Here is a 26,299-nt window from a genome sequence, read left to right as displayed (position 1 = left end):
TTTCTGTGGTTCAATGATGGCAAAGATTGCATTCACTAAGCATGACTATTACTTATCAACAGCACCCTCCATTTTACCATATTATCCCAGAACTTGTCAGCCTATACTTTTCCATGGTCATCATGCTTCCTCAGCACCAGGCTTAGCTCTGCCTGCCCTTGGTGATCTCAAGTAGCACTGTCATCTACTCCCAAACTTCTCTGTCCATAAAGGATCCTAACATCCTGACATTAGAAAAAATTTGCCTTAAATGCTGGGAAGAATTAATTTAATTCAATCTTCCTTTTCTTACAGGGATTTTAAGAACAAGTTGGGGTGCCTGGGTGGCTTAGTCGATTGAGCATCCAACTGTTGGTTTCAGTTCGGGTCATTATCTCATGGTTCATGGGTTCAAGCCCCATATCAGGCTTTGTGCTGACAGTGTGGAACCTGCTTAGGATTCTCTCTCTCTCTCTTTTGCTCTCTGCCCCTCCCCTGCTTGTACTCTCTCTGTTTCAAAATACATAAATAAACTTAAAAAAAAATGAAGAACAAACTGATGAAAGTCAATACCTGGGTTGTTCAAGCCAATTCTTCAGAGGGAATAAAAATTTCAAACTGAAGAGAAAATATGGAATTATCTATATTCTACCATAATTAAGTGCCCCAAAGTCAGTTGAAAGGTATGTGCTTATTTTTTTTAATTTTTTAATTTTTTAAAGTAATCTAGTAAATTGAAAAAACAAACAAACAAAAAGTAATCTCTGTACTCAACGTGAAGCTCTGAGATCAAGAGGTGCACACTCTTCTGACTAAGCCTGCCAGGCACCCTGGTATGTGCTTGTTAAAAGCTCACCTGAGCATGATTCCACCCAGACGAATGGCTCTCTTCCAGTCCTTTAGGGTAGACTTGCCAGCCAGATGAACAAAATGCTTGGGGCTGATCAACTGATCATTGAACTAAAGGAAAAGGAAAAAATCCAAAATAATCAAGGTCAACTGACGCAGGCCAAGAGGGAAAGAAAGGTAACTCTACTTGTTACATACGAAAAGTGCCCAGATGGCATCTTAAGTCATAGCCTTGTATCTTCCAGCCTTCTGCCCTGTTGTACCAGAGAAGATGACCCTTCCCTGGGCATAGTGCCCTGTCTTGGTACAAAGCTACAGAAGACACGAGGATGATCAGAGATTAATATACTGATTAACATCTGAAATCCATTTATGCCCTAAATCAGGTACTTGGGTTCAATGTTGCAAAGGCTGTTTAAATAAACTGAAATAACCTACCTAGCCCTAATGACAAGATTCAAGATATGGTAGAAAGACTAGCATAGAAACCATTATCACTGCAGAGCTTCAAAATTCTGCAATCCTTCATGATTCTAGGATGATACCAAAGGTGGTGACTACTATCTACGGGTACCGTCGTGACTACCACTGGAGACAGAATAAGCAATTATTTCCACATTGTGCTCTCCTGAAAATTTATTTTTATCAGTGATAAATTTCAATAACCTCTACCATAATGCACACTTGTGTAAGGCATTTTACACATATTATCTCATTTCATGTGCTAGCAACCTTATAGTATGTGTGTGTGTTGTGCATATGATTATTCGTATTTTAACATACGAGCCTCTATGGGGCAACTGGGTGGCTCAGTCGGTTAGGCAGCCGACTTCGGCTCAGGTCATGATCTCACGGTCTGTGAGTTCGAGCCCCGCGTCGGGCTCTGTGCTGACAGCTCAGAGCCTGGAGCCTGTTTTGGATTCTGTGTCTCCCTCTCTCTGACCCTCCCCCATTCATGCTCTGTCTCTCTCTGTCTCAAAAATAAATAAGCGTTAAAAAAAAAAAATTAAAAACAAAAAAAAAACATACGAGCCTCTGAAATATTAAATAACTTATTCAAGGTCACCTAGCTAGTCAGTCATAGATATGGGACTTCATTCATTCATTCAACAAATATTTATTGATAAATATACCAAACATCATTCTAGGTGCTGGGGATACACTGATAAACAAGACAAACAAGTTCTCAGCTCTTATAGATCTTGTATTCTGCGTGGAACTTGAATCCAGGTCAATTTCCCTCCAAAGTCCTTAATTTTTTCTACCGTGACAGCACGGGACTACAGCCACAAAACTGAAAACACTGATATGGTAGACGAGAGAGAAGAGGTACTGAAACTATACTCTTTGAAAACAAGGGGCCCCAAAACAGGCCCCAGCAAGGAGAAAAGACAATTACCTTGACACATTTCACATTTATTCCTGGACATACAAACTTCTTCCAGAGGAGAATGGCTTTGCTCTCCCCACAAGTTATGGGGTAAGCAATTTCCATATCCTCATTTGCTTCTATAGTGCTTGCATCTGAAAACGGAAAAAAATATCAATTATTTATTGAACACTTTTCCCCCAAAAGCTTAATTCAAAATCTCTAGTTTCCTGGTTCCTCTAAGGAGCTAACAGTTCACATTGGCTGGTATTGTTTAGGAATCTTCTGCAAGAAGTTTGGCACACCAGCTTTCTTACCAAGCTCACACTATGTGTCAGACACTGTCCTATGTGCTTCTACATGCTTAATCTTATTTAGTTCTTACAACAATCCTGTGAGGCAGTGATTGTTTCCTATGTAGGCATGTGGGACTTGGAAAGGTGAAGTGACTTTCCCAAGGACACACAGCTAAGAAGTGAGAAAACAGGATTTAAAATCTGGTTTGCCTAATTTCAAAATTTGTTTGTTTGTTGTTTCAGTTTCTTTCCACTGATTGCCTTCCAATCAACACCTGATAAGTCCTCATCAGCAACTTCTCTAATGACAGGATCAACCTTGAGGCTCCAATTTCTTTGTGGAATTTTTGTAGATAAAAAAATCTTTTCAGCATCCTAGCAAATTGATGTAAACAATCAACTGACAGCTCTAGCATCTTAGTGGTGTCTCTAGATGCGCCATCAAATCGATGGCTGCGGCATTGGTGGGGCATACTGGGTATGGGAGGGGGGACATAAGGCATAAAAGGCAACAAATTTCAACCAAGGAAGCTAGGGTCAAAGGCGAGAAAATAACGAAAGACTTACCAATCCCTTCTTCAATTTTGTGAATCGTGTGAGTTTCTACTGCCACGACTGCCGTGTTGTTCTCGGACCCAGGTTCATAAATCCTGTTGTAAAAGTGTCCATCGATAAACAAACTACATAAATCATGAAAAAATTAATATTCACAGCATGGAGTTAAGAAATTTCTTATAATCTATCTCAAAAGGAATAAAATAAATACACTTTACAACACTATGTTAGTGCTTTGACTAGTTCCCCACTGTATTTACATTCCAAGCTGCCGAGGACAGCTTAGCAGCCACTACCATGCACAAGAATCAATAACTTTCCTCACCTCAAAGCCAAGTTCCTCTTGCTACTGTCCTTACACCAGACTTTTCCCTTCCTAAATTTAAACACTTCTGACATAAAATGTTGCTTCAACTATAAGACTAAGTCATATTATAGAATTATCCTAGCAAGATTCAAAAGTAATACTGTTGGACAGTTCAAGACAGGAAGAACCCATTGACCACACAAGTTGATGTCCTTTGTTGGAATCTAGACACTTCAGTCTTTTTTAGCACTTCTGCATTTTTCAAAGACTCATAACCAAACTATTGACATGAGCAGAGCCTAGTTAAAAACTATGCCCAAAGTAACTAGCATTAGAGATACCACCTCAGGGAAAGTCTCTAAATGTCTCTACCTTCTAAGAAATGTGCTCAAATAACCTAATAAAATACGCTGATGACCTCTGTTTAATTTTTATAATAAACTTAATGCATTAACTATTGCATCTTGTTTGAAAGCACTGCCTGAATAATATCCCTTGTATCAGTGATCACCCACCCCCATGGTGACACCTTTAGCACAGACCTCTCCTCTAAATTTCACACCAGGATACAATTAACTGCTAAATGAATAAATATATTTGGATGTACCGCAGGACTTTGTGGAATTCATTATGTCTAAAATAACCAAGTTCTCTTCCCTCTCCCAAACCACTCTTCTATTCTCTATCTTTCTTAATGGCACTCCTAGCATTCTATAGCCTAAGACAGAAGCCTGGGAATTTCATCAGATTTCTCCCTCCTCCTCCTCACCTCCCACATACTCAGCCACCAAATCCTACCAGATGTATCTCCTTAACACCAGCCAGCCTCCCTGTCTCTTTTTCCACTGCTACTGCCTTAATTTAGGCTGCATCATTTCTAGTCTGAACTAGTCTCCTTGCATCCACCTGATCTTCTATATTCCTACCAGAGTGATCACAGAAATCCCTTCGGAAAACCCTTCAAGAACCCTCTACTTGCTGTTATAATAAAGCCCCAAATCCTTAATAGGATATTTAAGTTGCTCTAAGATCTGGCCCCTGGTTTCAGCTCTCCCTAAACCTCACCTTATACTCCAAGCCCCACTCATACCAAATTATTTGTGGTTTTCAGAACTGTCATGTTCTTTTATACCTTCTATCTTTGTTCTTATTTCCCGCTTTCCCCAGAACATGCTTCCCCATCTATTTGTGTATTTGTGGGGTTTTAAAAAAGATTTTATTTATTTATTTATTTATTATTTTAAATTTTATTTATTGTGACAGATAAGGAGAGCACACATGAGTGGGGAAAGGGGTAGAGAAAATCCCAAGTAGGCTACATGCTGTCACCACAGAGCCGACACAGGGCTCGATCCCGTGAGCTGTGAGATCATGACTTGAGCCAAAATCAAGAGTCAGAAGCTCAACTGACTGAGCCACCTAGGTGCCCCAAGATTTTATTTTTAAGTAATCTCTACACCCAACATGGGGCTTGAACTTACAACCCTAAGATCAAGAATTGCATGTTCTACTCACTGAGCCTGCAAGGTGCCCGTCTATTTGCTTTGTAGTCAGTAGCCTCTATGATGCTTTTCCTTCCATATCAGTCCCTCCAGTATAATCACCTACTTCCTTCTTTTGACCCAACTGTACTTTATGCCTTTGTTACAACACATATAACACTTCATATTATATGTTTGTTTACCTGTCTGCCTTCCCTTGGGCATGGTCTAAGAGGTCCCTGAGAGCAGAGATTATGTCTTATTTACTTATTCAATTTGTATGTCTACTGTGTCAAATACTAACTGGAACACAACAAAGCACCCAATAAGTGGTTGGTTGGTGAATGAGGATTATGATAAACATGAATAATCACTGCTTCAAATAAGTTCAGTAAACTCACTCTAAATTGACCAATATGTGCAAAAATCCTTTTTTTTTTTTCCTTAGGGTGAAATTCTTGGGGCGCCTGAGTAGCTCAGTCAGTTAAGTGGCTGACTCTTGATTTCGGCTCAGGTCATGATTTCATGGTTCATGATTTGGACACCCACATCAGGCTCTGCACTGATGGCATGGAGCCTGCTTGGGATTGTCACTCTCTCCCTCTCTCTGCCTCTTCCCTGTCATGCTCTCTCTCTCTCCCTCGAAATAAATAAACTTAAAAAAAAAAAAAGAAATTCTTATTTATACATAATTTCAACAACCAGTGAATTGCACTTGTAGTGGGAAGTAGGTGCACAGTCTATATTTTTATGAGTAAACAAGGTTTTATCGAGAAAAAATTTCTAGGGCACCTGAGTGGCTCAGTTGGTTAAATGTCTAACTCTTGATTTTGGCTCAGGTCACGATCTCACAGTGTGTGAGATTGAGCCCCACATCAGGCTTTGTGCTGACAGCATGGAGCCTGCTTGGGATTCTCTCTCTCTCTCTGTTCCTCCCCATCTTGCTCACGTGCATACATGCTCTCTCTCTCAAAATAAACTTTAAAAAAAAAAGAAAAAGAAAAAATTTCCTAAAGCAACTCAGAATAGTAATGGATTTAGCTTAATTCTCTATATCTACTACAACTATAGTAAAAAAATCATAAAATATGTTGAAATGTTAAGGGACTGTAAGATAGTGACATGCCTTGTGAATCACCAAAGGAAGGTAAAATTATGTTTACTAGAGCTTTAAAATTAAGTCTGCATCATTGTATTCTAATTCTCTGAAAACCCACATATAGTTAAGTTCTTTTTTTTAAATTTTTTAAATGTTTATTTATTTTTGAGAGACAGAGAGCACAGGCGGGGGAGGGGCAGAGAGAGAGAGAGGGAGACACAGAATCCAAAGCAGGCTCCAGGCTCCGAGCTGTAAGCACAGAGCACAATGCGGAACTCGAATCCACAAACTGTGAAATCATGACCTGTGCCAAAGTCAGATGCTTAACCAATTGAGCCATGCAGGTGCCCCTATAGTTAAGTTCTTTTTATCCAGAATGTTAAGGGAAGAAATTCTGATTAACTGATTAAGATTATTACATAAACTAAGTGGTACCTTACTGATTTGAAAGAGCTTATAATATAGGCTTTAAACTTTCTGCTAGAGAGGGAGAGAGGGATCTGAGCATGAAAGGGAAAGTAGGGCCAATACTCTTCAAACTGAACTATTCCAATACATTTGGATTGAATGTCCTCTACAGGAGAAAAAAAAAGCTAGTCAGGACGCTCAGTAAATTTACGTAGTACACTAAAATCACCAGTCCCTGGTGATGTTAAAAACTATTATGAATCCATACAAAACAGATGAACATAAGGGAAGGGAAGCAAAAATAATATAAAAACAGGGAGTGGGACAAAACATAAAAGACTCTTAAATATGGAGAACAAACTGAGGGTTACTGGAGGGGTTGTGGGAGGAGGGATGGGCTAAATGGGTAAGGGGCACTAAGGACTCTACTCCTGAAATCATTGTTGCACTATATGCTAACTTGGATGTAAATTAAAAAATTAAATTAAATTAAAAAAAAAAACTATTATGAATCCAAAATGAATTGGACAGCCAAGAACAATGAAGGAATCATAGTACCTTCACTCCCCTTGATAACTTTTTTTTTTAAACTAAGCCCTATGCCCAATGTGGGGCTTGAACTCACAACCCTGAGACCAAGAACTGTGTGCTCAACCAACTGTGCCAGCCAGGTACCCCCTGCTCCCACAACTTTTTGAGTATAAGAAATTATATTTGAAAAAGTTAATAGCCATTTTATTTTTTTTAGAGAAAGCACATGCTGAACAAATGTTCTATGCTGAAAATCTCCTAGGATTAAAAGCCTTCTAGATACTTTAGTATCTATATTAAAAAAAAAATAATAGAGTTAAATGTGGACATATTTTAAAGCCAATCTAGTGTTATTATGAAAGTGTCATAAAAAAAAAAGTGTCATCTTATTCAGTATGTCAGATTCTATGTATTTATATCAAGAGAACATTACCAGACACGCTACTTTTGCTTGATAATGTATTCCTGGAAACATGTATATAATGCATACTTGATAAAGTATAAAATATCATATATGTAAAAGTTAAAAAAGACATACAAGAGGAGTTCTATATATTGAAATCTAAAAATATTTACAGAGGGGTGCCTGGGTGGCTCAGTCAACTAGGTAACCAACTTTGGCTCAGGTCATAATCTTGCAGTTCGAAAGTTCAAGCCCTGCATTGGGCTCTGTGCTGACAGCTCAGAGCTCAGAGCCTGTCTGAGATTCTGTGTCTCCCTCTCTCTCTCCCCTTCCCCAGCTTGCGCTCTGCCTCTCTCTCTCAAAAATAAACAGTAAAAAACATTTATAGAAAATCTCTATTTTTTGCCTTTTGAATATCTTTTCCAATTTATTCCCAGCAATTCATACATGTTCTTTGATCGTTTCTTTCCCTCATGCTTGAATCTGTAGCCAATCAGGTTACGTGTGACTGAGGCTAAAGACCTCATGATTTCTATCTTTGTCTCAACAGTATTAAATTGATGAGGCCTATACCTTTTCCTTGGGTGGGGAGTATAGTTGACATATAGTATTACATTAGTTTCACTGTGTACAACAAAATGGATTCGACAAATTTATACATTATGCTGCCTGCCACAAATGTAGCTACCATCTGTCCGTATACATCCCTATTACAATTATCACTGACTATATTCCTTAATGCAGTCCCTTTTATGATGTGACTTATTCATTCCGTAAGTGGAAACCTCTATTTCACACCTGCACTTCTTATCACTAGTATCAATATTTCTGTTCTCTGCTAAAATGCAACAAAATATCCAAATAATTAAAAAATACAGGGCCCCTGGCTGACTCAATCAGTAGAACCTAGGACTCTCAATCTTGGGGTTGTGAGTTCAAGCCCCACATTGGGCTCAGAGATTACTTAAAAATAAATTAATTTTAAAAAATATAACTAGAGAAATCAATTAAATATTGATTGGCAGGCATCTCAAAATGCAGAACCTGAAAATGTATCACTAGCTTATATGGTAAATTCAGTGTAAACAGTAGGTTGGGGAGGGGCGCCTGGGTGGCTCAGTTGGTTGAGCATCTGACCAACTTCAGCTCAGTTCATGATCTCGCAGCTTCTGAGTTCGAGCCCCGCGTCAGGCTCTGTGTTGACAGCTCGCAGCCTGGAGCCTGCTTCAGATTCTGTGCCTCCCTCTCTCTCTGCCCCAACCCACTCGCATTCTGTCTCTGTCTCAAAAAAAAAAAAAATAAACATTTTTAAAAAATTAAAACAGGGGCGCCTGGGTGGCGCAGTCGGTTAAGCGTCCGACTTCAGCCAGGTCACGATCTCGCGGTCCGTGGGTTCGAGCCCCGCATCAGGCTCTGGGCTGATGGCTCAGAGCCTGGAGCCTGTTTCTGATTCTGTGTCTCCCTCTCTCTCTGCCCCTCCCCTGTTCATGCTCTGTCTCTCTCTGTCCCAAAAATAAATAAAAAAAAAAAAACGTTGAAAAAAAAAATTAAAAAAAAAAAAAATTAAAACAAAACAAAACAAAAAAAACCCAGCAGGTTGGGGAGTCCATATGTAGTACAAAGATGTCTAATCAGGCAACGAGAATTTTCCCGAAAAGACAATGCCATTTGGAAAATTAAAAAAGACATATGCACACACAAAATAAGTGGAACTAATCTTCAAAATAATTAAGTCTCTAAGTAGTTGAGAAGCGTTTTCTGTCTCCAGAAGGGATAGGAAAGCGACAACTGGAGCACTTTAGAAAAGATAGAAGAAACAATGATTCCAGGAGAAAATAAAGCTGCCATGCACAAAAGAATCTTCCTCATGTTACCCTTCCTCAAAGGGTAACAACTACAAGTATGTGTGTGTATGTAACAAATGAAATCCCAAACAAGTGATTTTGAATAAGTATGCATAATCTTTTGGTGCCACTTAATTGATTAAAATTTTTAATCACTTTATCCATTATATGTCAATACTTATTATTATTATTTAAAGATTTTATTTTTTTAAGTAAGCTCTACTCCCAAAGTGGGGCTTGGACTCACAACCCTGACATAAAGAGTCACATGCTCCACTTACTAAGCCAGCCAGGTGCCCCTGTCAGTAATTATTTATATCAACTTTCCCTTACAGATCTTAGAATATTTCCTTCAATATTCAGAAATGTTAGCAAACTATGGATATATATATATATATATATATATATATATATATATGTTTATTTTTGAAAGAGAGAGAGAGAGGGAAAGAGAGAGAGAGTGCATGCTAGTGGGGGAGGGGCAGAGAGAGAGGGAAACAGAGGATCCAAAGCAGGCTGTTTGCTGACAGCAGAAAGCCCAATGCAGGACTAGAACTCATGAACCTCAAGACTATGACCTGAGCCTAAGCCAGACGCTTAACTGACTGAGTCACCCAGGCACCTGATGAAATTTCTTACACTAAAAAGTTTTTTATGTTACCAAGAGAGAGGTTAACTATCTTTCTCCAGAAGTGTTTAAGACAAGGTACATTACTTAGTAGATTGGGATTGGATTATGTGTTTGCCCAAGAACATTTCTTTTTCTTTTTGTAAGTAATCTCTACACCCAACATTGGGCTTGAACTCAAGACCCTGAGATCAAGAGTGGCACACGCCACTGACTGAGCTGGCTAGGCACCCCAAGAACATTTCTAATCCTATGAAGAATGTTTTATACATTCCTCAAGATAAAATAACTCTCTCTCCCTTCTCTCTGTAGATCTAATTCTTATTTAACCTTCAAGACCATTTAAAAATCTTATCTCTTCTTTCAAATTCATAGTGATCCTCTGAATTCAAGCTACTTTCTAACCATGACACTCAGCACTTCTTAGATTTTGCCATGTAAGTGACTTCTTTATTTACATATATGTATTTTTGGTTTGTACAACTAGACTGCAAGCTCCATGATGGTGGGAACCATGTGCTATATTTCTTCCAACACTTTGTAATATACTTCCAACACTTTGTAACACTTTGTAATTATTTGATTAACTAAGCTTGATTAATTTGTCCATCCTTTAGGGTCCAGATCCCTTCTGGTAGGAAAAGTTTTGCAGTTGCCTTGCCTAATCTCCTCTGACTCTAACTACACTGTCTTTCGGTAAACATGTATCAAGTCCCTATGCTAAACTGTGTGGATAAATAAGAAGAGGGAGCTATGTAACTTACCCTCAAAGAGCTTACAGTACAGAAGAGGGAGAGAGACAAAGACACAGTTTACTGTTGTAATAAGTATTAAAATAACAAATAGAGCACACGATACATTATAAATACGTTCTGAAAGATCGGTGCTAAATGTTCCATTGTGCTAAGCAACCATGAAGTTAAAATTTCCCCACTCTTTAAACCTCCCAAATTTTTCAGACTGCCCAAATCTTTGGTTACTTACCCTTGCTGCACAGGCTGTAACTGCAAGATCACTTGGGTTTTAGTGTCTTCAGGGTTCTCCCCTTCATTTCCTTCAGTGGGAACCACAACCACATCCCCCACTGGAACACTTACTTCTGCATTAGCCATCTTTCACATGAAGTCAGATAGCTGGGCTGTTGTCAGAAACAAGAAGCATCAGTGACTGTCTGGTTTTGAAAAGATAGCAACCCTAGGAAAGGAACATCAGGATAATTAAGACTACCCATTCTAAGATCACGGTCCTCTGAAAAGGATGGGAACTGTGAGAAGGGGCTGACAGGCTCTGATCTTTCCAGACATGCTTTCGTACTCACTTACTGATTTAGGTTTTCTTAGTATATGTGATTCACCCAGTGCTGTGCTGGAGCCTGCTCCTGAGAACCAATTGTGCACATCTCTTCCCAAATCTGAGTTTAGTGACAGCAAGTTGGTAGCTTGAAATCAGTGATGCTGGGAGTACATACACCACAGAAACTGGCAAGCACTACAAATCAGGGTTTTGTTTTTTTTTTTCTGGAGAACTGATTTATAGCACACCACTAGTTCCAACCCCATCAGTAAACTCCTAGAGAGTAAGAATCACCTCTTTTCTTTGCAACCAGCCATTATGCTTCACCAAGCACTCTGTACTTTGTGAGCACTTCATAAGTATCTGCTAACTGAAACTGTACAGGAAGAAAAATGATTTGCATTGTGTGGTTGTTTAATAAATACTGAATCCAACTGTATGACCTCTAGAAGTTTCTTACTACCTCTTTGCCTCAGACTGAATGGAGAGATGATCTTGCCTGACATCTCCCTTGCAGACTTGTTGGGGAAACCAGTGTCCAACACCATGTGCTCCTCGACTCTAACATAACTCAAAGCATCATCCCCATTTTTTTTAAGTTTATTTATTTTTGAGATAGAGAAAGTAGGGGAGGGGCAGAGAGGAAGAGAGAAAGAATCTTAAACAGGCTCCTCAACGTCAGCACGATGTGGAGCTCAATCTCACAAACTGTGAGATCATGACCTGTGCAGACCATGACCTGAGCCAAAAATCAAGGGACAGCCGCTTAACCGACCGAGCCACCCAGGTGTCCCAGCATCATCCCAATTTTAACGAAAACTCAGAGGGCCCCAGAATATTTTGCAGTAGTTAGTCCTCACAGTTGCAAAGAAGGGAGTCACTAAAAAGAGTACAGGTTAAGAGCACTGTGTTTACTTTCACGTGTAGGGACACGGTGGACACACATTTGAATATGTGACTGATAATCAGACAACTGAATCCACATCGTGGCTCATATTGCCTATAATATGCATACGTAAGCACAGCAAGCAAAGTCTCCCTCATTTGGCCCCAAAATATTTTTCCCGTTTTATCTGCAACAGTAATTCCCTGAGAATCTGAAGTGCCAGCCAACCCAGCCTCTGCCCGTGCTCTGAACAGACAATATGTACCTTCAGGTTTTTAGACCTTTGTTATTCCTTAAGCCCAAACTCTCTTCTCCCTCATCTCAGTCTCCCTTCAAGGCCCAGTTCAAAGCCCACTCCTCCACAGAGGCCCTGCCAAGCCATTTTCTTTTCTACAGTCCCCCAACACTTCACATGTAGCTTTCCTCTAGTGGTTATCACACTGTGCTCTGTATTGTCGTTAATTGAACAGACCTCTATCTCCATAACTGCACTATACTCTCTATGAGGGCAGGTGCTGCTTCTCTTAAAAAGCTGGTCTCCACAGCCCTGATCATCATGGCACTGACATGTTGGTTCAATCAATTTTTGTTTGTATATAATCTAGTTAAAATTGCTCGTAGCAGACTTACGCTTCTGCCTTTTGTGATTCTCACATTCAAACCTCTTTCCTGAATTCTCTACCACCTGTACCCAAAAGCCTCTTATAATTTATCTTGTAAGCACCTTAAACTGAACTCACGTTCTCTCACAAACCTGCTCGTTTCCCTCCTCAGTAAATGGCACTATCCTCCACCCATTTTCTCAAGCCAGAAACTAAGGAGTTACTTTTCATTCTTCTCTTTATAAAATCTAATCAACTACCAAATCCTATCCATTCTATCATCTATATTTCTCTTTTAACCATCCCCCATTCTCCATCTGTGCTGCCACCATATTCTGAGCCACACACTACCACTTGATTTTTTCCAGCTGCTTCGCATCAGTATCCTTATCTCTGATCTTGCTCTCCACTCCACGATCTACAGAGGAGACAAAGTGATCTTACTGAAGGCCACAAGCCATTTCCCCATTTCAGAATCCTTCAGAGGATTCCCTTTGCTATTAAAGTGCAAGCATCTTAACAGTGCTTATAGAATCCTCCAAATCTGTCCCATCTACGCTGCTAACCTCATTTCTCATAGTTCTTCCTATCACATTGTGGTCTCCTGTCATTGAATTTTTTTTTTTAATGTTTATTTGTTTTTGAGAGAGAGAGAGAGACAGAGTGCAAGTGGGGGAGAGGAAGACACAGAATCCAAAGCAGGCTCCAGGCTCTGAGCTGTTTGCTAGCACAGAGCCCGACGCAGGGCTCGAACCCATGAACTGCAAGATCATGACCTGGGCCGAAGTTGAACACTCAACTGACTGAGCAGATGCCCCCCCACACACACTTTTTTTTTTTCAATTTCTCAAACATGCCATATTTCCTCACCTGAGCCTTCACGCTTGTTTCCTCTACCTAGAATTCTCTTTTCCTTCCTTTTTGGCTAGTCACTGCTAAACTTTTATAACTTATTTAAAACATTACTTCCTGGGGCACCCGGCTAGCTCAGTTGCTAGAACAAGAGACTCCGGATGTCAGAATCATGAGTTCAAGCCCCACCTTGAGTTTACTTTAAATAAATAAATAACTTCCTTAGGGAGGCCTGTGACTTCCTTGACTAGATGTGAGATTGTGTTCTTAGTACCTACAGCACCCCTGTCATAACCATCATCCCACTTTGTCAGCCTCTCCCCACCAGACTATATCCTGGGAGAGCAAGGATTGCCTTTCTTTTTCAACGGCTCCCCTACCCTTAGCTCAGTACCCATGACACAGGAGTACAATAACCAGTTTTCAAATATCAGACTACTATTTACAAAACTGTCTACTTTGGATATGAAAAGGGAGAGTACCTGCTCTTCAGGAACTAAACAAGGGAAAGAGATGCATACTAGAGAAAAAAATTAATTGTAAGATATTACAGTACACTATCTGAACTTCTACAATTTAAAGGTTTAAAACTAGGGATAAAAAACAGAATCAATGAGGGGCACCTGGGTGGCTCAGTTGGTTAGGCGCCCCACTTCGGCTCAGGTCATGATCTTGCAGTTCGTGGGTTCGAGTCCCGCATCAGGTTCTGTGCCGACAGCTCAGAGCCTGGAGCCTGTTTCAGATTCTCTATCTCCCTCTCTCTTTGCCTCTCCCCTGCTCACACTCTGTCTCTCTCTGTCTCAAAAATAAATAAACATTAAAAAAACTGTTTTAAAACAAAATCAATGGACTGGTTCAGCTGGCTGCCAACAGCAGAATCAAAACAATTAGGACCTTAGAGTCTAGAAAAAGACAAAAAGGGATACAATGAGGCATAACAAATGCTATCAAATCCTACAATAATCGAACCAATAGGTATCTTCAAATTTTGAACCATTAAAATGTAGCTTGGGAGTGCCTGGGTAGCTCAGTCAGTTGAACATCCGACTCTTGATTTTGACTCAGGTCATGATCCCAGGGTCTTGGGATCAAGCTTGGAGCTTGATCTGCAACAGCACAGAGCCTCCTTAAGATTCTCTGTCTCCCTCTAAATAAGTAAATAAATAAATAAATAAATAAATAAATAAAGCTTGAATTAAAATAATCACAGCTAACATTTGTTGGACATTTATTGTCAAGCACTATTCTGTTATTACATACTTAATGAATTTAAAAGATATAATACTTTAGCATGTAACATACTTGTGAAATTATTATTCTAAAACAGTGTTTTAGGGGTGCCTGGGTGGCTCAGTCAGTTGACCGTCCGACTTCAGCTCAGGTCATAGTCTCGCAGTTTGTGGGTTCAAGCCCCGCGTCGGGCTCTGTGCTAACAAACAGCTCAGAGACTGGAGCCTGTTTCGGATTCTGTGTCTCCCTCTCTCTCTCTCCCCCTCCCCTGCTCATGCTCTGCCTCTCTCTGTCTCTCAAAAATAAATAAATATTAAAAAAAAAAATTAAAACAGTGGTTTAAAATTTTTTAAGTAACTTAGGTAAATAAATGGGTTACAGGAGGAGAATTAGAAGGATGCTTCTAGTTTTAACCTTCTACCCTAAGGTTGAGTCCTCTCTACAATACTCTGAATAAGTGGTTAACTACTTGATTAATACTTTCCTCAACAGGAACTCATATTTTACTCCTTAGCCCTCCTACTCCTTAGAACCCAAGAGGAATGTTCTCTAACCTTCTGAGTTTATCTGAGAAGGTAATTACAATCATCCACAATATGTTTCTCAGTGTCAGTAAGAGACACAGGTCTGATCCAACATGGCAACTCTTACATTCTTTAGAGAAGCAAGTTTAGGTTGAATATATCTCATTACCCTAAATACCACATTCTTAACAAGTAACCTGAAACCAGACTCTACAGACTACACTGGCTAACTGAAAGGTCATCTCTTTGAGGTGAGTATGATCTGAAAAGTGGCTCTTGTTTATAGCAACAAAAACTCCTGAGGCGAGATGACTGAGCTGCTCCTTTGGGTATTTCATGGAAGGGGCCTTAGAGTATTCACTGTGTAATCACACAACACTGTGATTCTAGGGGAACACATATAAAGGAAAGATGTCACACCCACATGAAAAAAAATTATTTTGTAGTTCTTTTCAAAGACAAAAAAGACACCTTGATCAAGAGTAAGCACATGACCATTGACATAACTATTGGAAAACTAAACAAATGACATCTGACCTACTCGAGATTAAATTCATTTTTTGTGTTCTGAAAACAAAGGTCTTTTTTTTTTTTTTTTTTAAGTAATCTCTATACCCAACATAGGGCTCAACCTCATGACCCCGAGACCAAGAGCTCCACGCTCCATCGACTAAGCCAGCCAGGCACCCCTGAAAACTAACGTTTAAAACGTGGCAAAATCATGAGTGTCACATGATTGCAGGGACATCGGAATTGATAGTGGAAAAGGTAAAAGAAATAGATACCCTGAAACTTTCTAACCCCAGAATGTATTTATTCCATACTGTATTATAATTTTTGTAGATTGTGTAGTCTATTAAGAAATTCCCAAGTTATAATGAATTATATAATCATCAATATAATCAATAAAATTAAAACTTTATTACTTGAGGCCAAAACTCGATTTTTTCCTTCTTTATTCCTTCTCATGCATTCAGTAGGTGATCCAGGGTGCTATCAAATGTAATAAAGCCGACAAGAAGGCTACACAGGACCACTGTGAGGGACAGAGCCAAAGCAAATGAAGTTTGGGACAGGTCACATTTTGAAGACTACTATATAGGTGTTTGGGGAAGCGATGGGATAAAGGGTTCTTTGAAGCGTCATCACACTAGACTCTAGGGGACTTCTGCCTAGGACAAGAGCAATTTAGGGCCCAAGCTAACCCAATGAAGTTGAGTACAAATTAGCTACTTAATATGTTTGTTGAGGTAAATATGAATGGTTGACTCATGACTAATGAAAAAAGTCATCAAGTCAGTATATACTAAGTATATATTAAAATATCCATAATTGATAAAAGGCTTACGAATTAGGGAAGACAGTCCAAACATTTAATGAAAAGGTCCTCCAAAAGCACTTTGGTAGCATTACCAGAGGCAAGGGAGAAGAATCCCTCTGAGAGTCTAGAACGATCTGATCCTCCCTTTCCCCAATCCCTAGGTTGAGGAAACCTAGTTCTTGGTTCTCCTAAATAGACACCAAACAAGGCCCTTTCTGTGTCTGTTAGGAAGTACTTTTGAGATTTCTCTCATCTTAAGAGAATTCAGACCTCCTCTTGTTCCTTGGACGGTCAAGCCCTGCACCGCCCCCGCCCCCCATCCCTACTAGGTCAAGGCTTGACACGCCTTAGTCTGGTCTGGTGGATCACTCTCCAGGACTCTCAGGTAAGATTCTGCTCTCACCGTTCCTGCCCCTCAATTAGGAGACAGCTGGCCAATTCCCCTGTCATTTCTCAAAGTAGAAATGTCATTTCTTCCCCTCAATTATCTTCTCTCCGGTCCTCCAAAACACGGGTTTTCCCACCCCCTGACATACCAGACTGTTCCGTTCTCTACCTATATACTTCAGAAGATCCTCAGTCTCTCATTCCCTCACAGGTTTGGACCCTTCCCCTTCCTACTTGAGGAGGCTGAGGCGTCTTCCTACCGCCCCCTCATCTCCGGGAAGGCAGGGGCCTGTTCACTTTCCCCTGGAGCTCTTCTTCCTCGTCCCCTGCTCACACTACCCATACTGTCACCACGCCTTCGGAACAGCACCTGCCTCTTTTCCCCTGGACTGAAAGGCCGAGGCCTCTAATGCGCCCCTCGGGTGAAACTCGGGCCTCCTTCCCTCCGCAGAACCCACTCTCCGCTCTTTCTCCCCCGCCAAGCTTCCAAGGGTCTCCTCCCGGGCGGGCGTGCAGGCTTCCTTCACCTTTCGTACCCACCCCCTACTTCCCCCCACCTCCCCCACCCCACCCCCTGCCAAGCGCGACCCAGGCCCCTCCCAAGCTCTGTATCCAAGGGCCAGCTGCTCCCCGGGCCCCGCCTCTAGGGATACCCCGGGATCCCCGGACCCCTCGTCGGGGTCCTGGGCGTCCGGGCCTCTCAGTCCGGAGTCGCTCCGGCCCCTCTGGGCCCCTCAGCTTAGGACTTCCGGGGCCCTCGGTCCGGGGGCGCTGGGCCCCCCCAGCGCCCCGCTCGCCGGCGCCCGCCGCCCTCGGCCAGGGGCCGAGCCCGGGCGGCGCGGCCGGCCGCGCTGGGGGCGGCCCGGCTGCTCGGGCGGACCCAGCGGCAGCGTCCCCCCACCCCCCCGCGGCGCCGCGACGTCCGCTCGCTCCCCGGCGGCGGCGGCGGCACGCACAGGGCGTGGGGAGGCGCCCGCGGAGGCAGCAGCCCCCCGCCCCCTGCGCGCCCGCCCGCCCTCGCCGGCCGCCGCGCGGCCCCCGCGCCCGCCCCCCCGCCCCCACCCCACCCCGCGCCCGCGCCCGCGCGCCCACCCCTCCCCCTCCTCACCGTCTCCGTCGGGCGGGCGGGCGGCGAGCGGCCAGGGCGGGCGGGCGACGGAGCATGCGCAGAGGCCGCCACGGCCGCTACTGCCACCGCCGCCGCCAGGCCGAGCTTCAACACTTCCGGCCGCCGCCGCCGGCGAGCTGGCGCCTTAAAGGGGACGCGTCCTTATTGCGGGCCCCGCGGAGGATGAATCTCAGCCGGAGGAATTTGAATGAACCTTTACCTGAGAAGGGGTCTTTTGCTCTGGAGAGTCAGTATTGGGAAGGGCTCTGGGGACCCTAATAACTCTTCTTCCCCAACTTCAAGGTGAGGAAAAGGAGGTCTAAATTAAAGGTTCATCTCATCCGCAATCAGGGGCAAAGGCAGGTCTCTCGACTCCTCTGGAGGACTGCCCATTTCACCTCCCCAAATCCAGTTTTATTACAGACCTTCAGAAGTAATGCCCCACTATCAATTCGGAATCAAAGATCTGGTTGAGTATAGAGTCAGTGACTGGTCACGAGTCGTTGAGCAAGCTGCTTGCATTCTCTGACCCACGCATTTGCCAAGCCTTGCCTGGTAGTGAGGTTATGGATTCAAGTCTTAACTTCTTTAGGGGTATTATTAACAGCTCCAAACCTGCATTTCGCGTAAGGTATAAGGTTGTCCTGAGTGTTAAGAGGTGATACTTGAAAAGTGCTTAGGAAATTTCTAGGAGCCAGTAACAGTAATTAGCAAGTATTAAAACCTTTCTATATGTCCAAGCGTTGGGGAAGATGCTTTTGTCTCCTATAATATTCCCAGCGGCCCTACTAAGTAGCTTCTTTTCACTCCCGTTTTACAGGTAAAACAAAACAGGGGAGTAAGAGAATTAGTTAATTCCTCAAGGTCACATAACCTTAAATGGCATAGGCAGGGTCTCAATTCAGGCCCTTCCTTCTCCAGAGTCCATGGTTGTAACCGCTGAGATGGTTCCTCTTATTAGGAACAAATGTGGTGGTATGGGCACTTTTTTTTAAGGGGGTAGGAGAATTGATTCCCCGTCTTGCCTCCTCCTGTCATGTCCCCTCCACCACCAGGAAGAGGTGACAGGAAGTCTTACAAGTTCTTGATTCAAGGACAGGTAAGAATGCCCAGGGGTCAACGATGGAACTGAATTTGGGGGCTCAGGGATGTTGACCAAGTCTCACCTCTTTTTTAAAAAAATGTTTATTTATGTATTTTGAGAGAGAGAGAAAGACAGAGAGCCTGAGTGGGGGAGGGGCAGAGAGGGAGAGAGAGAATCTGTCAGTGCAGAGCCCCACTCAGGGCGCAGTCTCACCAATGGTGAGATCATGACCTGAGCCAAATCAAGAGTCAGATGCTCAACCCACTAAGCCACTCAGGCGCCCCAAGTCTCACCTCTCTTAAGCCCTGGTTTACTCTTCTGTAAAATAGAGATGATTTTCCCACTGTGCCAACCTCTTAGGGCTGTTTCCAGTATCAAAATAAGGAGACTTAGTGCCCACATTGGTACCTGTTCTTATGATCAAGGACTTAAACATTATCAGATGATTTTGAATATAATGGGGGCTGGTCATGACTGGAGTCTGGACCTATGTGAACTATTCCATAGTGGGACCATCTATATCTTTTGATCATGCATTGAACACCCACTGAACACTCACTGAACTGTCCTTACCTTCCAGAAGCTCTTGTTCACCTTCTTCAGAGACAGAATTGTAAACATACAAGACAATACAGTGTGTTAGATGTTATCCTAGAGATACAAACTAGGCACTGAAAAAGTTCAAAGAGCTCTCCCTGGAAAATTCCTGAACAGCTTTAGAGAGGAGGGGGTATTTGAGCCTGGCCTCAGGAATGACTAGTCCATCAAAGGGAAAGTGAGGAAGAGCATTCCAAAAAGTACAGCAGGTGCAAAGACAAGAAATGATGGGAGCTGGGCTGAAGAGGGAGGCTAGAACCAGATGGTTGTCATAAGGAGTACGAAGCCAGCCTGCAGGTATTCGGGACCCAAAGAAGGCTTATGTTCTCTCCGACTGCACTGCTAACACCCAACCCAGCCCACAGGGCTTGACCAGGCCACTGCAGTCTCAGCCACACTGTCCACCTCAACTCCAGATGCACTCCACCCTATGCACCTAGAGGGAGTAATCTTTTGAAGAGACAAAGTCAAATGTGACTTCCTTGCCAAAAACTCGTTAATAGCCTCCCATTCCACTTAGAATAAAACCCAGTCCCCTAACCAGGGCCCCCAGGCATGATCTTCCTGCCCTCCTCCTTCCACCTCTTACTGTGCCCCAGACCAGACATCCTGGGCTCCTTTGTGTGCTGGGAACTCTCTCGGCCTTATCACTAGCTCTTCCCTCTACCTGGAAAGTGCCTCTTTCAGCTCTCCAGAGCTCATTCTCATCCTTCATTCCTCACAGGCCTTTCCTGGCTCCCAACCTGAAGTTGTGTCCCAGCCACATTCTTCTCTATCATCGCTGCCCCCGGTTCCATCAGGACAACTGTCATGTTGATCTGGGGGGACTATTCCAGGGCAAAGACCACCTCTGAGAGAACTCCCCTCCCCATGCCCTACTTTCTCTCAATCCCCCTGCTTACTTTTGTAGCAGTCCCATAATTTGAAATCCCCTAGAGGGGTGCCTGGCTGGCTCATTCAGCAGAGCACGTGACTCTTGATCTTGGGGTTGTAAGTTTGAGCCCCATGTTGGGTATGGAGATTACTTTAAAAAAATAAAATCTTTTGTGGTTTTAGGCACTTTGGCGGCTTGTGATTTTAGGCACTTAGAGGCACTTTGGTGGCTCAGTCAGTTGTGTCCAACTTTTTTTTTTTTTTTTTTAACGTTTATTTATTTTTGAGACAGAGAGAGACAGAGCATGAATGGGGGAGGGTCAGAGAGAGGGAGACACAGAATCTGAAACAGGCTCCAGGCTCTGAGCTGTCAGCACAGAGCCCGACGCGGGGCTCGAACTCACGGACCGCGAGATCATGACCTGAGTCGAAGTCGGATGCTTAAACCGACCGAGCCACCCAGGCGCCCCAAGTTGTGTCCAACTCTTGATTTCAGCTCAGGTCATGATCTTGCGGTTGTGGGATCAAGCCCCATGTAGGGCTCAAGCTGGGCATGGAGACTGCTTGGGATTCTCTCTCACCGTCTCCCTCCACTCCTCCCTCTGCTTGCGCTCTCTCTCTCCAAAAAATAAATAAATAACAAAATAAATAAAATCTTTCAAGAAGAAAGAGAGAAATCCCCTAGATTATTTACCTATTTTGGGTCAATCTGTATGATTTACCCCTCATAGTATTTGGAGCAGAGTTTGTGCATAGCAAATGTTTGTTGACTGACTGAAGGAATGAATAATCAGAAAAATTATAAGGTATGGACTGGGGAGGAGAAAGATCAGGAAATGGAAGCTATGTCAGGGAGACTGCTATGATCCAGGCAGGAAAGAGGGGGCCTCCTGCAGGGCAGAGGAAAACATATCAGCAGGGAGCTGATGGGTTCCAGACACAGTTTCAAATTGGAACCAACAGGTATTAGTGACCAACTAGACATGGGGAGAATGAGGGAAAGAATGAGACAGTGATGACTTCCAGGGAAGGAACAAAGCAGGAAGAGTTGGTTGGGGTTGAGGGAAAGTAGAAATGATGAGTCGGTTTGGACTTGTTCAGTGTGAGTTGTTTGAGGGACATCCAAATGAAGGTGTTCAGAAGGAATTTGGATTGACTTACCTGAGTCAAGAGGCGAGGGCTGGGATATAGGAGCTGTCATGTAAATGGGATCATACAGGCCAAGAGTGGATGAGGCCACCCAAGAAGAGTGTGCAGAGAGGTAGGGGGCTAGATGTCCAAACCTAGGGAACATTAAGCTGAGAGGAATCTGCAGGGACCAACCAGAAGTGGTCAGAAAATTAGGTCCGTGGACAAAGGGGAGAAAGGAAGCCCAGATGGCAGGCAGGGAGCTTACAGAAAGGGGACAGCACCAAGCCTGTCTGATACTGCATAAAGCTCTGGCAAAGAAAAAGGAAAAGCCCCTGGATTTGGCAATTAAGAGTTCATTGCTGATCCTTCCAGGGTGGAGTCACCTCCAGAGTTAAGGAGGAGGCCAGATTGTAGTGGATCAAGTAGTCAATGGGAGAAATGAAAGAACCAGCCAGTGGAGACCATTCTTTAAAATTTTTCGATAGAGGGGGTGCCTGGCTGGCTCAGTTGGTAAGAGTGTGTGACTCTTGATCTTGGAATTGTGAGTTCAAGCCCCACATTGGATGAAGAGATTACTTTTAAAAAGATTTAAATTTAAAATCTTTTAAAAATAAGTAAAATTTAAGAAAATTAAAAATTTTTGATAGGAGGAACTAAGACATAAGGCAATTAGAAGATTAAGAGGAAAGAAAGGGTGCCTGGGTGGCTTAGTTGGTTAAGTGTCCAACTCTTGGTTTCAGCCATGGTTCGTGAGTTCAAGTGCTGCGTTGGGCTCTGTGCTGACAGTGTGGAGCCTGCTTGGGATTCTCTCTCTCCCTCTCTCTCTCTGCCCCACCCACACTCATGCTGTCTCTCTCTCTCTCAAAATAAATAAATAATTTTTTTTAAGAGGAAAGAAAGTCATGTGAAGACTTTCCTTTTTTATTTTTTCACTTAGTTGTTTTTCCTATGAAGTACACATTCACTATACAAAATTGTAACGTGCATAAGAGGATGGAGAAGCAGAGAAAAAAAGTGTTTCTTTAGCATCTAGCATATTTCCTTTCAATCTTTTTCTATGTATTTTTTTTTCTTTACCTGGATGAATTATCTTCAATGTACAGTTCCGTGTTGTGCTTTTGTCCCCCACTAAACATTGTTTCCTAAACATTGATGGCGGTTTTTCTTCTCCTTCTTCTTATTCTTTAATATGAGACACTTGAATGGCCACTCAGCTCTGCCCTCCCCTCTAGCATCCTTGGGGGGGTCGCTCTGATTTTTCAGCAGACAATTTTGTTTGGGGGATAATTCTGTTAATTTGGGGGGGAATAAAAAAGGCTGAACAATAGAAGGGACAAAAATAAAAATAATTTGGCAGGGGGAGGGGCAGCTAACAGGGTTAGGAGAGGGATGTTCAAGGTATCCAGGCCCGGGTGGGGAGACCATGAGTGTGAGCTGGATGTAGGCCTGCGGTGTTTGCAGTCACTTTGGAAATAGCAGGGCAACTGAGGAGTGCTGATGTCCAGGCCTGCCAAGGGCTTGCTAGCTGCCACACACTGCTGTAAGCACTTAAGGTCTATACAACCTCCCAGGTCCTTTTATTAACCCAGTTTAACATGAGAGGTTAAGAACTTGCCCACATTTATACATCTATTTAATGGCTTGGTTGGATTTGAACATAGGCAATTGTGCTGCAGAGCCCATGCTCTTAATTATCTCTCTACTGTAGAGCTCCTATTCTTGGCTGCACGTAGAATCACTTGTGGAGATTTTATAAAATACCCATACCAGGGCCCCACCCCACATGAATTCAGATGAGATCTCCGAGGATAGAGCCCAGATATGAACATTTTTTGTTAAAAAAAATGTTTTTTGAGTTTATTATTTTTGAGAGAAGGAGAGAGCATGAGCTGGGGAAGGGCAGAGAGGGAGAGGGAGACACAGAATCCCAAGCAGGCTCCAGGCTCCGAGCCGTCATCACAGAGCCCAACATGCGGCTTGAACCCATGAACCGTGAAGTCATGACCTGAGCCAAAGTCAGACAGACACTCAACCTACTGAGCCACCCAGGTGCCCCAAATATTTTTTTAAATGTCCCTAGAAGACTCTAATGGCCATCCAGGTGTAAGAACCAATCTAATCCTTGCTGAGTGCCATGCCATTTTAAACACTTTGTATTAACTTATTTAATTCCCAGAAGGTAGGTAAGAGTAGTGTCCCCATCTTACAAATAGGACAACTAAGGTTGCATAGTTGGTAAGTGGTAGAGCCAGAATCTGGACTTTTATTTTTCGTTAATGTTTATTTATTTATTTTCGAGAGAGAGCTGGGGGAGGACAGAGAGAGAGAGAGAGAGAATCCTAAGCAGACTCCACACTGTCAGCACAGAGCCCAGCATGGGTCTGGAACCCACCAACTGCAAGATCATATCTGAGCTGAAATCAAAAGTCAGATGCTTAATGGACTGAGCCACTCAGCATCTCCAGAATCTGGACTTTTTACCTCAGCCTATGCTATGACCCAGCCATTCTGATTTCCTGAGACTAGTTGCTCATCAGATTGAAAGGAGCAAACACTGCTTGAGACCCTTCTCTGTGTCTGCCAGTGTGCTAGGAGCTTTCCCAGAGATGAAATTCTAGCTAGTGAATGTTAGCCCCATGTTTCGGAAGAGGCAAGACAGGCTCCGTGAAATTAGGTGGCATTGCGAGGCTGAGACACAGGAAAGCTGCCACTTCCAATGAATCCATCCAAAGTCCAGGCTTTGTGCCAGGACAACTTTTTCCCCTTCTCTGGTGTCACCTCCTAGCCATACCAGAGGTTGAAATCAGTGCCACCAGGACCAGACGTTGAGCAGGCCTGCTGGGGTTGGACCAGCTGGAGAGTTTGTGCCCGATCTGGAGGGGCAGCAGCTCCTCTACCAGTCTGCCGTGGAACCAGAATGTGGGCCCAGTGTGGCTTGCCCAATTTGGAAGAGGAGGTAGAAATCCTAAGTTTTATTTGATGTCTCTGGATATGTAAGTGTCAATAACCAATTTCAAAAAAAAGAAAACAAAACCAAATGTCAGACCTCTTCTGGGCTCTACATTGTCCATCTGTAAAGAGGTGTGGCCTGTGGGTCCCAGGTAGCAGTGTCTGGTCTCGCCTCCCAGGCATCCGCTTCCAGCCTGGAACAGTGCCTCCAGCTGCCTGACTGCAAAGTCAGCATGTCCACCCTGACTCATTTCTACCCTGTCTCACCTTAGATCCTCCCTTCCCCCACCTCTTACCTCCTCCACCTCAGAGAATGATACTTCCATCACTCAGTCGCCTCCCAGAGACCCCTCTGATACCGCCTCCTCTCTGAACCCCACCTGGTCCACACCACCATCATCACCTGCCTCTGCTGCCTTACAGCCAGAACCTCCTGATTGGTCTCCCCACTTCCTGCCATGCTGCCTCCCAGCCTTCACTGTTTACTACTCCAATGGCCTCTCTTCCCCTTAGAATTAACCTTGAACTCCTCATCATGGTCTACAAGACCACTCATGAACTGGCTCTGGGATCTCCGCTTGACTCCTTTTCTCTCTGTCACCCTGCTCCAGCTTCATTGGCCTTCCTCAAGTGCCTCTGACACATGGGTTTCATAACCTTTGCCCGTGCTGTTTCCCCACAGAATCCTATAATGCTCTTCTCCCACATCTTCAGCTGGCTCCTTTCTGTGCTCCAGGTCTCATCTCAGCTGAGCCAGGCCTGCCCTGTCCTCACTGTCTCCAGTTGTGTCTGCTCCCCAGTCACTCTCTCTCACATCCCCTTTATAGCCCTTACTGACACCAGGCACATCTTCCTTGTCTGTATCCACTCTCCTTCCCCTCTCTCACTTCCTTTTCTACCCTATCCCCCTCTCTAGCCCTAACCTGTCACTCACATGCATATAAACCCTGTAATGGAATCTCCTTGAAGGCGGAGACAAAGTCTGTTTTATTCAGCCTCTAGAACATTGCCTGATACCAGATAGCTCTCAAAACATACTTGTTGGGGCCCCTGGGTGACTCAGTCGGTTAAGCATCCAACTTTGGCTCAGGTCATGATCTGGAGGTTTGTGAGTTCGAGCCCCACATCTGTGCTGACAGCTCAGATCCTGGAGCATGCATCTGTGTCTGTCTGCCTGTTTCTCTCTCCTCTCTCTCAAAAATAAATAAACATTAAAAAATTTTTTTAAATATTTGTTTATTAAGGATTGCCTACCCTTTTGTATCTACCTCCCCTCCCCCACAGCTTACCCTATCTTCTGCATCACATTTGCAGAAGCCAGAACCCACTAACAGATGGGGAGTGAATCAGAAAAAGAGGCAAAGAGAGAAAAGGAGGAAGTCCTGCTGGTGGGTGCAAAAAAGAAAGAAAAAGAAACCAGAAAAAAAAATCTGGGTTGAAACTAGATTTGGTCAAATGAGTCACCTACTCCCCCACCCCAGAAACCCCTTCAGCCACTGTCCACCACCAGTACCAAACCAAAAGGCTGGGTTTCTGTTTTTGGAGTCAGAGTGGACAAGATTCAAGGTATGCTGGCTCTGTGAACTTGGATCGGTCTCTGTCTCAGCGTCAGATTCTTCACCTGAAAAAGGGAGATAGTAATGGGACCTCACTCACAGAGGAGTTGTGAAGAGTAAATGAAGAATCCATACTCACAAAAAGACTAAGAATAAC

The 26,299-nt window shown here is 43.3% G+C and overlaps 1 protein-coding gene across 6 annotated transcripts in view; it reads right to left on the bottom strand.

The window, feature by feature from the left end:
* GMEB1 (glucocorticoid modulatory element binding protein 1) overlaps window positions 1–18,078 on the bottom strand; it is a 37,731-nt gene extending 19,653 nt beyond the window's left edge. Inside the window, exons 1-6 of one of the 6 annotated variants that reach the window (XM_086716213.1) lie at window positions 17,498–17,738; window positions 16,063–16,172; window positions 10,734–10,887; window positions 3,061–3,173; window positions 2,228–2,352; window positions 836–939 (exon numbers count right to left, since the gene is read on the bottom strand). In XM_086716213.1, the coding sequence (XP_086572339.1) occupies window positions 836–939; window positions 2,228–2,352; window positions 3,061–3,173; window positions 10,734–10,861 (470 nt within the window). In that variant the 5' untranslated portion in view covers window positions 10,862–10,887; window positions 16,063–16,172; window positions 17,498–17,738. Of the gene's footprint in view, window positions 1–835; window positions 940–2,227; window positions 2,353–3,060; window positions 3,174–10,733; window positions 10,888–16,062; window positions 17,384–17,497; window positions 17,739–17,952 lie in introns of those variants that run through there. The other 5 variants (XM_086716211.1, XM_086716214.1, XM_086716212.1 and 2 more) reach the window with 5 other exon arrangements.
* Between the last annotated feature and the right edge of the window lie 8,221 nt (window positions 18,079–26,299).

The sequence above is a fragment of the Puma concolor genome, chromosome C1 (genome assembly GCF_028749965.1).
Source record: "Puma concolor isolate L17-30 chromosome C1, mPumCon1.1.hap2, whole genome shotgun sequence".
Lineage (NCBI taxonomy): Eukaryota > Metazoa > Chordata > Mammalia > Carnivora > Felidae > Puma > Puma concolor.
This window is presented reverse-complemented; position numbering and strand designations above follow the sequence as displayed.